Below are 13,151 nucleotides of genomic sequence, written 5' to 3'. Positions count from 1 at the left end.
GTTACAACTGATAGTCTGGTGGAACTTTCCCTGTGTCAGCTAAAACGATTTTTTTGAATCATGAAAACTTCAATACATCGCTCATAGCTCTCAGTGATATGTTTTAGATATAAGTATCTCAAATAATTATAAACGTAGCCCATTGTTTCAGGGACTCTTTAGAGGTATCTCTTTCCAAATGCAGAAGTCCATGCAAAGCATTGCTCTATTGCCATTAAGATGGAGCACAATCCTTCCTCCAAACCAACAGGATCCCCCTTCTTGCTCAACAGAAAGCCTTACTAAAACAATTGCACAAATTTATTTGGTAGTTGTCAGATGGAATATAACTCCCTCAGAATGAAGCTGGACCTCAGCAGACACTAATTTAACTAAAACACCCACAATTTTCCCCCATTAAACTTGTACATAAAAGCACAACCAAAGTAAATGTTCCAGAATATCTCTGTGTATTTTACAATTTTGATAAATATCTTATTTTCATTTCATTGGCACTAGACTGACATTTATGTTCGCATTAACATTTTATATTGCATTTCTTTGAGCTGGATATTAGTACCCAAATCTGGGATTCCAGCCAAAGAAGAAGCCAACTATGTCATTGCCATGACTCTTCCACTTGAACAATAAACTTTTATAATCCATGGTATCTTTCCCCATTTTCTTATATATAGGTAAAAATTGAAATAGTATCCGACTGCTTTTTTTTTCTTTTTTTCAATTAAAGCTTTATTGAATTTTCCATGTGAACAGCTTATCATAAACAATAGGAAACAATGAAGGAATAACAATCCATACATCTGAGTTGTCATGAATATGTAACAGCTCCTAGCATTACAGTCAAAAATGTAAAACTAAAGTTGATTTACATAGGTTAGAAAAAAAAAATTTGTATCAAGTATTCATTGCTGTCATTCAACCCTCTTGCTGAATACATAGTGTTTCCTTCCAAGTTAACATAACCCTCATCCCTTAACCCCCTATCCCCCCCTCCCTCCCATGCTCGTTTCATTTTTGTACCAGAGATAAGAAAACAACAAAATAAAGTTATTTAAATCAAAGGTGTTTGTTCTGTTATTTATACCTGTTAATCCTGCAAGGTTGCGTGAGTGCATTAAGATGGAGTGAATCCCTCTTTCCTCATCTTCCAACTACCATATTTAGACCATAAATTTATCAAAATGAGACATCCTCCCTTCCTTGAGCCCCATGATTTTACTCAATATATACATTTGTTCCACCCTCGTGATGACTGAATTCAATTGTGGTGTCTTTGAATCCCACCATAACCTGGCAGTTTCAATTCTAGCTGTAACCCATATAATTTTTGCTAATTTCTCTTCATATTTGTTGCCACGGGAAATGGGGAAGTTCAGCAAAACATGCTGAGGCAATAGAATATGCTCTCCGCCCATCGATTAATCTTATTCCAGAACAGTTGCATGGGCAGTTTCACCAGAGGTGTAGGTAGGTCCCTTCTATTCCACACCCTTTCCAACATGCCTTAGATCTAATTAGTCCCATCTCGTATAGTCGGATTGGTGTTAGATACCAATGATATAGTGTTTTATATCAGTTTTCAATTAATGATGCTGATATTAACCCTTGACTGTTTGGTATATAGGTATTAGCTGTTCCTGTGTCAGTTCTATTCTTAAATCAAAATTCCCACGCCTGGATAAAGGCAGGCTTGTTATCTAGGTCTTTGTTAAGCATGGTGTATATTTTCGATGGGGTTTGTAGGGACTTATTTGGATTTCTGCACATTGATTCGAAAAGTGACTACCCTTGTCTCAATGAAGTCCCTATGTTTCTACTGTTTGTAAAGTGTCTAATTTGCAAATAAGTGAACAGGTCCTCGGTAGGTAAACTGAAAGTCGCCTGTAATTCCCCAAAGCTCAACAGGCCCTGCTGGCCCCACAGATGTTCCCATCTACAGATCCCGAGTTTACCCCACATTTTAAACGTGGGGTTTGTGCTGCCAGGAATAAAATGTACATTGCAGGTTAAAGGGGTGCTATATTCTAGAACCCACTAAAACTGTTCTCCACTGGTTCCATACCTGAAATGGTATCTCTAGTGATGGTGGTAGTTCGCTCTATATTCTCCATGCTTTATGAGGTATCCATATATGATATGGGAGGGAACCCTTGAATCTCCCTGCAGGAGGGCTTCCCAAGGTTTGGTTGGCTGTTGTCTCTGCCAATTCACTATTACTTTAATCTGGGCAGCCGCATAGTACCAGTTGATATTAGGGATTCCCAGACACCCCCCCCCCCCCCTAGCTTTAGGTAAAAACAAAACTTTCCTGGATACTCTGGGTCTCTTTCCATGTCAGATGAAGCTCATTATCTTATCCTGCCATCCTTTCAGCATTTTTGCAGGTATATCAATTGGTAAGGTCTGGAAAAGATAGCAGAGCTCTGGTAAAATATTCATCTTAGCTGCTGCTATTCTTCCCAGCCAGGATATGCAGCATCTGTTCCATTCCTCCATAGCCTGTTTTATTTTCATCCACAGAGGGATATAGTTTAATTGGAATATGTCCTCGTCAGTCCCAATGTTGACCCCCAGATCCTTTATTTTGTGTGTGTCCCATTTGAAAAAGAATTTGCTACGTAGTATCTCAGAGCTTTCCAAACTGTGTTGAAACACGTTAGTGTGTCACCTTCAGTGTGAAGGTGTGTCGCGCGAACGTAGCACATTAAAGCAGTCGGCACCTCAGAAGCCGCTCCCCTCCAGCATCACGTGCATGCGACGGCAACTCCGATGCGAACGTAGCATGTAGTGTTGCCAACCTCGCTTATTTCCCGCAGGTTTGGGCTGTTTTTTTCTAGTGATTCGCTTTTTTTTTTTTTTTGCAGTTCGCGGGTTGCTTATTATTGGGCGATTTTTACTGTCAATCGTGTTTTTTTGGGCGGGACTTGAGCCCAGCTGTCCCTGTCATTGGCTGCTGCTGCCGATGAGGCCTGACCACGAGGAGCACGTGGGCAGACGGGTACTGACTGCAAGCAACAGTGTCTGGTGATCATGGAAGGTGTTATGCACCTCGGCAGGCTTGAACGCTGAAGGGAGTGAAGCTGGCAATTGGCAACAATCAAAAAGGTACATGAGTGTGGGGGCCAGATATGTGCTTTGGGGGGGGGGGGAGAGAGAGAGAGATGAGTGTGTTATATAAGAAACAGGAAAATGTAATTACACAAGAGGGGGCACAAGCAATGGATATATTAACTCCAAATGTAAATGTGTCATTACTATTAGAGACATTGGATAGTCAACTTACACAGGGAGCCTTCTACGATAGCTACATTTGTTTTTGAGTTGGACAGGGATTGGGTGCTTAGGTTGTTTTATAAACACCGTTTGGAGAAATTTCTAGCTTTAAATGTTAGAGTGTATTCAGATTTTTCTAAACAGACACAAAGGAGAAGGAGACAATTTTTACTTCTGAAACTGAGCGTACTCCAAATTGGAGCATCCTTTTTTCTTAAACACCCTTGTAAGTGTTGTATTAACTATAGGGGTAATTCTTGTGTGTTTTTTTCACCTTCTCAGTTAACTTTCTTTTTAAGCAATAAAACTGCTGTGACTTAAATTTAATTAATAAGGTTCAACTAACACCTTTAACAAGTGAGTGTTCCATAAGTAAATACATTTAGCTAGTTAAACTGCTTAAATTCTGAAATGGATGATGTTAATTTTTATTGTTATAATAATTTTCTAATTTGGATCCTTTATCATGGACTAAATGTGTAGGAGGAATGAATATTTTCCTGAATTTGCTTAAATTGCTGTATTCCACTTGTTTCAAACCAAGATTGCATTTTTGTAAAAGTTTGTGTTAAAATGATTGATAAAAAAAAAAAAAAAAAAGGAAAGATTAGGGCACCACCTCTGAACTGTTTATGAAAGGTTCGATACTTCGGCCAGGTCCACGGCCAACGCTGCTCGACTCTTAGCATGGCTTCGAGCGAGCACCATTTGCAAAGATGTGCATGAAAAACTTGCCAACCTTCCCTTGCTCCCGGATAATCTCTTTGGAGACAAGTTGAGAGGGACAGTAGCACAGCTTAAAGAGCAGAAGATGGCCATCATGTCACTGACCACTCCTTCCGATACCGCTTCCTCTAGACGATATTTCTCCTCCTATAGGAAGCCTTTTTATCAACGATGACCTTACCGGCCTTACCCATCCTACCAGCCTCCACAATATACACCAAGACGTCCTCAGCCTTCCCAACAACAGGGGGCTCGCCAACGCCTTCTTCTGTAGCCTCATCCGCCTCAGGAAGGCAACCCCCCCCTAAGCCCCCTCAGGGTTTTTAGGGTGGGTGAACCCATCTACCATGACATGGACATCTGACCTTTGGGTTTTACAAATCATACAGGAAGGCTACTCCCTCAATTTTCAATCCATTTTTATTTATTTATTTATTTAAAAATGTTTATATACCGCTTTTACAATTCGGAGGAATTAATCAAAACGGTTCACAGCCAAACATACATAATAAGTAAACTTAACAAATAAAAACAAATTAAAACTAACAATTAAAATAATGACACAATAAACATTCAAGACCTGCGGCTTTTAAACAATAAAATTACAGACGGAGTGAATGAAAAGAATTCTTATGGGTGTTGTATGAATTGAAAGAGATACTGCTGTTGTAATAGATGAATGAATGTTTATGTTATGAATTAGGAGATAAAGAGTATGCTTTCTGAAATAGATAAGTTTTAAGTGATTTTTTGAACTGTTGAGTAGAAGAAGTAAGACGAAGATGATCTGGGAGTGAATTCCATAAAACAGGACCTGCTACTGAAAATGCTCTTTTTCTGGTTAATTCAAATTTTGCCAATTTGACGGTGGGAATATCTAATAAATTTTTTGAAAAAGATCTAAGATGTCTGGAGGGTTTATATTACGGAGATTTGTGCATAGCCAAGTAGAAGAGGTGTTATAGATAAGAGAGTGAATGATTGATAATACTTTGAATTGAATTCGATACTTAATCGGTAACCAATGAAGAGAAAGTAAGACTGGTGTAATATGAGTTCTACGTGAGGTACCTACAAGCAACCGAGCGGCAGAATTCTGAATCAATTGTAAAGGGTATAAAGCAGAGTCAGATAATCCTAAGAATAAGGCATTACAATAATCCATACCCGAAAAAATTAGGGACTGTAAAACTGTACGGTAATCGTTGAAAAAAAGAAGAGGTCGAATTCTTTTCAATAAATGCAATTTATAGAAAGATTTTTTTGTGATGTTAGAAATATGATTAGCCATAGAAAGGTTGGAGTTAATTGTAATACCTAGACTAACAGAAGAGGTACTGACAGGGATTAGAATATTTTTGAAGCTTAAATGAGAAGGAGGGCCTATGGTAGATTCTGAGATAGATGAAAGATGTGTAATCATGGTTTTTGAAGGGTTCAATTTTAGACGGTTGTGGTCTAACCATGTATTAATAGTAGAAAGGACCAAAGATATTAAAGAAAAAGTTTCCGACCATGAATTTTTAAAGGGAACAAGCAACTGAATATCGTCTGCATAAATTTGAAAATAAACATTTAGAGTTGTAAGAATGTGACAAAGGGGAAGCAAATATATATTAAAAAGTATTGGAGACAGTGATGAACCCTGTGGAACGCCAGTTGAAGAAATGTATGAATCTGAGCAGTGATTGTTGACATGTACATATAAAGAGCGGTTAGTTAGAAAAGATCGAAACCAAGAAAGAACAGTAGATTGAATGCCTATGGACTGTAAACCTGATATAAGTATTTGATGATTCAGGGTATCGAACGCAGCGGAAATATCTAAAGAAATGAGGATGTAATCTGTGTAAGCGTCGAACCCACGAAAAACTGTATCAAAGCATGATAATAGTAAAGTTTCTGTCGAATGGCCTTTCCTAAAGCCATGTTGGCCTGCATGCAAAAGATCATTGTCACTTAAAAAGTTAGAAAGTTGTTTTAAGACTACCGATTCGATAAGTTTGGCTAGTGAAGGAATCAACGCTATTGGTCTTAAGTTACTAAGATCTAGAGGGTCTTTCGATTTATTTTTCTGAATAGGAAGAATAGCAATTTTCTTTAGATTATCAGGAAAAATACCAGAAGATAAAGATTGGTTGACTAAGTCACTCAGAAACTGACATGTATAGGGTGCAATAGCTTTGAATAATTTTCCTGTACAGGGATTAAGAGGAGAATTAATTGTTTTTTGTTTCTGTATTATTTTCAGAATGGCGGACTCTGAAATAAGGTCAAATTCAGTCCAGGATAGCTGCGATGGGGGATCTTTGAAAATAGGAACTGGCAAATGCTGGAAATCTTTAGAAATTGTTTCAATTTTGTTTTGAATATGACATGCTATTTTATTACAATCATCTATGTTGTAGTTGGCATTACTGGATTTATTAATTGTGGTTAAAGATTTTACTATATTGAACAAAACATTAGAATTACCATGGGCTTCGACAATTTTTTTTTTAGAGAAAAAAGATTTTTTAGCTTTGTTGATTTCTTTGTTGTAACGCCTTAATGTACTGTTATAATCATTCTTTGTTTGTGTGGATTTGTTCTGCCTCCATTTACGTTCTTTTGCTCTAACGAGGGATTTAAGAGTGCGCAGAGATTGAGAAAACCAGGGTGCATTACTTTTTACTTTTTTGGGAGTGAATTTTTTCAAGGGGGCTAAAGAGTTTAGGGTAGTGGAAATAATAGAATTCCAGGTATTTACTGTATCTGAACATGAGGAGGCAATCTGAAAAACTGATTGAGCAGGTAAAGCTTCAATAAATGACTCTGAAGAGACAAATTTCCTTTTCCATATTACTTGAGAACTACTTGTTCTAGGAATGGGGGATTGAACACTTAATTTAAACTGGATAAGAAAATGGTCTGACCAGGGTATAGGTACGATACTAATATGTTTAGGCAGATGGGAAACATAAGATGGATTACAGAATAAAAGATCTAAAGTATGTCCACGTTGGTGGGTTGGTTCCTGAATTAGTTGTTCCCAACCAAGGCCTGCTAATGCATCTAGAAAAGTCGACTCAATATTAGATAAAGTAGAGGAATTTATATGTAAATTGAAGTCTCCTATTAATATAGTTCTCGATAAGTCAACCGGAAGAGTTGAAATAACTTCTAGGAAACTAGATAGCTCAGTTTGCAAATATTTCAGAGGACAATAAATCAGACATATATTTAAAGCTGTTGTCGTAATTAACATTATTTCTAAAGCATGAGGAAGAGAGATGTGTACTTTAACGGGATTTAATGAGCACTTTATAATAGCTAATAAGCCACCTCCCTTACGATTAAGTCTAGGTTCTGATATCGATACATATTCTATTGAATTAAAATTGTTCAAAATTACTGTGTCAGAGTCTGTTAACCATGACTCAACTATTAAGAAAAAATCTGGTTTCTGTGTGTGTATTAAATCTAATAAGACAGGGATCTTCCTTCGAATGGATTGGGCATTACAAAATATAAATGATAAAGTAGATAGAAATAGAGTAGTACATAACGACGGAATAATAGACAGCAAATTAGAATTATCAACTTTGTTTGAGGTAGACTTGGTAGCATTGGTATTATATTTTCTAAGACTAGGAGACAAGACGTTATATTTACCTCGACCTGACACCACTGGTATATCCATGGTTTTTTAATAACAGTCTGTTAATACTCAAAGACACCGATTCAAATGACGAAGGTCAGAACGAAGGGGCAAGAACAAAGGGGCAGGCCCCTTGTTCGCGCTCCTTCGTCGCGCAATGCCCCGGCGCGTGACGCCGGACAGTGTCACTGCTAACTTTATAGTGAGTCGCCCTCTGATGATGTTGAAGTTGGGGGCGTGGCCGCTCTCTTCGGCGTCACTATAGCCGCGGGAAAGATGAAAATGTAAAGTGGAGCTGAGTTCCAAAGTCCAAACAGCTGATACAGCTCTCTGATGGTAATTAGAGCTTTCGCGGAGACAAGGGCAGTAAGCCCCTCCGCTGTCACCGCTAACTTTATAGTGAGTCGCCCTCTGATGATGTTGAAGTTGGGGGCGTGGCCGCTCTCTTCGGCGTCACTATAGCCGCGGGAAAGACAATCCATCCCATCCATTCCACACCTGGGGCACCAGACACCTGACTGCACACTGCGGACCCCTGCTACTTGCTTGAACAGTGCATTCGCGAGCTACCCTTGGCGTTGTTCCAGCAGGGCTTCTTCTCCCAATACTTCCTCATAATCAAGAAGTTGGGAAGGTTACGACCCATCCTAGATCTGCGTTCTCTCAACAGATACTTGACGAGGGAGAAATTCAAAAGGCCAAACCTACACTCAATGCATGTTACAAAATGCGTAATTCCATATGGGTTCCAACTGTCTTTTGTATGCTGGGGAGAGGGGACTGAGGACGTGAGACTGATGAAGACTTGAAGGAGGGAATAGTGGGAGGGGAGAGAGGGCTAAGGGAGCAAGACTGAGTCCCCTAGTATAAATATCACCACCCGCCACTGCTAGGTAAGTTGCAAGTCTACTTACCTCAAGCAGAATCTTAAAACCTGGTTGTTTGAACAAGCTTTCACCCTATGAACATCCGTTTCTAAAACGACAATCACTCAACCCTGTTATTCTGATCCATGGTCACTCCACTATTCATTTCACTTTATCACTCGACTACTTATTTTATTCTGCTGCTATGCTTGACTTTAACAGTCTCGTACCTCTCATCCATTTGTAAAATGGCCATTAATATTCGAATATTATTATTATTAGTTTAATCGTTTCTGTGTTGTTAATTTTGTTCTTAACTGATATATAATTTGTTCACCTTATTTCATATTGTCTGTAAAGCTTGTTGCTAATTTTTTTGTTTATTGTAAACCGAGGTGATGTTATTAACGTGCCGCGGTATAGAAAAAAAATCACTAAATAAATAAATAAATACATACATACATACTGATGACTGGGTGAGAAACAGCAAGACATGGACCATGACATTTTAAATGTATATGTAGATAATTATACAGTACCATCAGAATACAGAAGGTGTGATCTCCCTTTTTCTGTAAAAACAAACAAAATAAAAAAACAACAAGAAGAAGAAAGGAGATTAAGTCGCAACTCTGTTCATATAGCTCGCACATGAAACATGCCAGTTTCCTCCCAAATATTATTCCTACTACAGATTTTTGCAACAGCACATTGTCTGGCTTAGCAATACCACAACAAACTACATTCACATTAATATTTTTGAACTTTGTTCCAGTATTAGCAAAAAAAGAACACTTTTTTTGAAGGCCTTTCATAACAAGCTACACAAGGTATATCATGCCCTAAGGTATCTTTGTCCCCGAAGTGCATAATTATAATCATAGGTCCCCCCAAAGCATTTCAATTTGGTTTTTTTTTATTTTTTAGCATTTAAAGTCAAGAAATATACTTCTCTTTATATTGCCCCAACACAGCTCTGTGTTTGAGAATGAATCTCTTCACAAGAGGAATTTTTAAACCACCACCTTTGCTTCTTCCTCTGGACCATTGAAATGAATGTTTGTACATTATATATAAATAAATCTAAATCTGTGTATACATGTATATCTACATATCTATCTATATCTATCATTTGGCTGCAATACCATACAGCTTGTAGCAATGGACTTTCAGAGGCAGAAAACAACAGTGAAGCATCCTGGTTGAAAGTGAATCTCACCGACTGCAGCATGGTCATTTTGCCATAGAACGATATATGGTGGAACCATGCATGCTGGCAAGAACACAATGCATTATACCATAGGTTTTTTTTTACATTTATTTTAAAATTCAGTTCACACCTTTTCATTGGTAGCACAAGGCAAGTTGCATATGGTATCTGAATGTATTTCCATGCCCCAGGGATTTACAGTTTAAGTTTGTAGACTAAAGCAATGGAGGGTGAAATGATTTGCCCACGGTCAAATGGAACATCATTGGGAGAAATCGTATTTGAACCCTGGCTTCCATGATTCTCAATCAATTTCCCTAACCATTAAACTACTCTTCAGAGGGGTGGAGTAGCCTACTGATCAGAGCAGTGGGCTGAGAGCCAAAGAAGCCAGGGTTCAAATGCGATTTCTCCCAGTGACGTTCCATCTGACCTTGGGCAAGTCACTTCACTCTCCACTGCCTCAGGTACAAACAAACTGTAAGCCCTCTGGGGCATGAAAATATTTAGTGTACCTGAATATAACTTGCTTTGGGATAGGATTTGGAAAGGTGAGTAATTGATTCTAAAATCCAAATCCAAGAGACTCTGTGGAGCTCATGCACTTTGGCCACAGCACAGACACAAATGCAAAGCCTCCAAAGTTCTATAAACATGCTAAAAGTCAGAAGCAAAAAAGGCTGGCAAATCTCCCCTCCCCAAACCCTAACATGCCACAACAAAAGAACCTGAAATTACAATACGTACGCTGTCCTCGTGATTTTACCATGGACTGATAATTTGTCGGTGGAATTCGAAACTCTGCACCTAAACATGAAGACAAGATTAGAAAAGATGAACAAGCACATTTAATAAACCAAAAGACATAACATCTAATTCTATGAAGAGATGGAATATTAAAAAAAAACAAAAAAAAAAAAACCACCCTAGAAAGTCTATGCGCCGTGCATGGCCTTTTCCAGACCTCCTCAAAGCTGTGATGCATCATTCCTTTCCTAGGGCTTGGATAACAGAAGCCCCTTCTGCCCGAGACTGACTGTTGCTTAGCTTCATCTAATTCCTCACCATAGAGGGGAAATAAATCATACATCAATCAGGCCTCATTTACATATATATATATATATATATATATATATATATATATATATATAATCAATGAACAAATACAATCTTCCTCCAGGTAAGCCTGCATTAACAATGCACATTTCTGACATTAGTGATCTATAGCAACTGGAGTAAAGGTGGAGCTGCCACATAGTTCCCTAATTCTACAGCAGTGTGAGAAACCATGATGTGCACCAGCTTCCAATCTACACAAACTGCCATTTCACTTGTGACAGCAGTAAGATGACAGAAACTATAGGGGAAGGGCAAGCAGAGCTTTTGTCAACTGATTTTAGAGCAAGTGCTTGCTGCCCATCCTTTCCTTCAGCTCCCACTTTTCTACTGCCAGGACTGCTTTACACAGGCCGGGGCCAGGGGAGAAGAGGGTAATGGGGAGGAATACTAAGCTAGCAACTCTGAGCCAAGGAATGTTTGTACTGCTGTAGAACTAGCCCAGATGCACAGGGTATTTTCACTTTCTCTGAATTACTACATGGGAAAAGCAATTTTCAAAGCCATTTATGTAGGCAAAAAGCAATTTGCCTGATTAAATTGAACATCTTAAAACTGCTCTCCCTCAGTGTGTCCAAAAGTATGTGCTTTAGTCACACTAAAGGGACTGTGTTCCCAGGGGCATGTTTTGGACTGGGAAGAAACGAAACTTTTAGAATGCATTTTCAAATCTACACTTATTTACCATTACAAAAGCCCCCTTAAATGTCTACAGCACATTTCAAAGCAAAACGTATGCATGTAATTTTGCTCTGAAAATTGTTGCAAAGTCTTCAGTTTAAAAAGGTACCTGCAGACTTTGTCTCAGTGTGGACAGGATACAATTGTTAGTCATTCAAAAGATAGACTGGCTTGATAGACTTCTGATCTTCTTTCAACTGAATTATATACTGTGAATGGCGGAGACAGTCAAGGGGAGGGGAGACAGAATAAAGGGGAAAAGGAGCGGGGAGGAGTGGCAGACATCACCACTGCAGGAAGGAGAGTTTGTGGCGAGGAAGGGACAACAAGTCCAAAGGGAGTCACAGGAAGCTGCAAAGGGGACAGAGAACTAGGGAAGGGGGAGATAGTGGTGCGGAGAGAGAAGAGAAAGCAGGGAGGGAAAAGGGGGATACTTGGGTGAAGCAGTCTGACCACAACAAAGACAGATGAGAACACTTCAGGGGTGGGGGCATGCAGACAAATAATATAGCTTTGGGGATCCCGTTATCAGTAAGTTAGCACACCCCCCTTTTACAGGTGCACCTGAGATCTGTCTGTATTGAAAGATCACTGCTTGTGAAGTCTGAAAGGCCCAGATCTAGAACAAGAACAGATGAGGTCAAACCAGCCAGGAGGAAATTTAAATGTATAAAGTATGATCCAAACATCTCAAAACGAACTACAGAAGAGGTAGAATTCAAGGTTTAAAGACCCTAACAAAAGTACTTTAATGAAAAAAAACAAAACCAAAAACCAGTTTATATCCGATGCAGGTGGACATTTCATTTCCACACGGAGAGCTAATCAAAATGATCTGCATATCACCATTAATGCAATATCCGCTAGCGAAGCAGTGCAAACAGGAGTTTATTTATTTATTTTATTTATTTAAAAGCTTTTATATACCGGTATTCGTAAGTACATCATATCGGTTTACAGAGAACTTAATATTTGGAATATTCTATGAAGTTTGTAATTAAGGACAGACATTTAGCGCAGGGCTCCGTCAGAAATTTAAAGTTTCAAGTAAGGGCTGAGCGCCTCCTGCAGCAAGCAGATGACATTTTTTTGCTTACACTTTTTTTTGTTGAGTTGCAAGAACTGGATAGATCAAGAAAACTGTCATAGCATTAAAGCCTTTCACACATCTAGGTCATTGGCTCCAATATAGCTCAGAGTGCTAGGATCTTCTAAAAGTGGCATGTGCGATTTGAGCTGGTGCTCTCGGTTTAGTTCCAGGGACCATAGCAGAAGTGGCCTCTGTCAGAGTCCCCTGGGATCGAGGGAAGATGAATCGGAGGATTTTTCCCCAGATTGTATTCTCCTTCTCCATAAGGCTTACCTGATTAGAAGAAGTGGAAGGCGGCGGCAGGTAGGGTATTGCTCACAGGCCCCGCAGCTAAAAAGTCTAAAATGGCTTCTCGGGCCCATTCTATCACCTCCAGCACCCAATGATCTGAGGTAATCTTTTCCCACTCTTTGCAGAAGCTGGACAATCTGCCTTCTACAGCTCCTATGGAGGCGAGGGGACCACTGGCTTCATTGGGATGGTTTTCCGCTCCCAGTGCCCTGCCCGACACTATCTTTGCCCGACCTGCGTACTCCACGAAAGGACTGT

At 39.2% G+C, this 13,151-nt stretch overlaps 1 protein-coding gene across 2 annotated transcripts in view; it reads right to left on the bottom strand.

Moving 5' to 3' along the window:
- Positions 1-13,151, bottom strand: part of TOR1AIP1 (torsin 1A interacting protein 1) — a 90,740-nt gene that overhangs the window by 25,250 nt on the left and 52,339 nt on the right. For both annotated transcript variants that reach the window (XM_029618904.1, XM_029618905.1), the window contains exons 9-10: positions 10,463-10,522; positions 9,045-9,077 (exon numbers count right to left, since the gene is read on the bottom strand). In XM_029618904.1, coding sequence (XP_029474764.1) covers positions 9,045-9,077; positions 10,463-10,522 — 93 coding nt within the window. The remainder of the gene's footprint in view (positions 1-9,044; positions 9,078-10,462; positions 10,523-13,151) is intronic.

Source organism: Rhinatrema bivittatum, chromosome 10 (genome assembly GCF_901001135.1).
Source record: "Rhinatrema bivittatum chromosome 10, aRhiBiv1.1, whole genome shotgun sequence".
Classification (NCBI taxonomy): Eukaryota; Metazoa; Chordata; class Amphibia; order Gymnophiona; family Rhinatrematidae; genus Rhinatrema; species Rhinatrema bivittatum.
The sequence above is the reverse complement of the archived record's forward strand: the minus strand, read 5'-3'. Positions and strand labels throughout refer to the sequence as shown.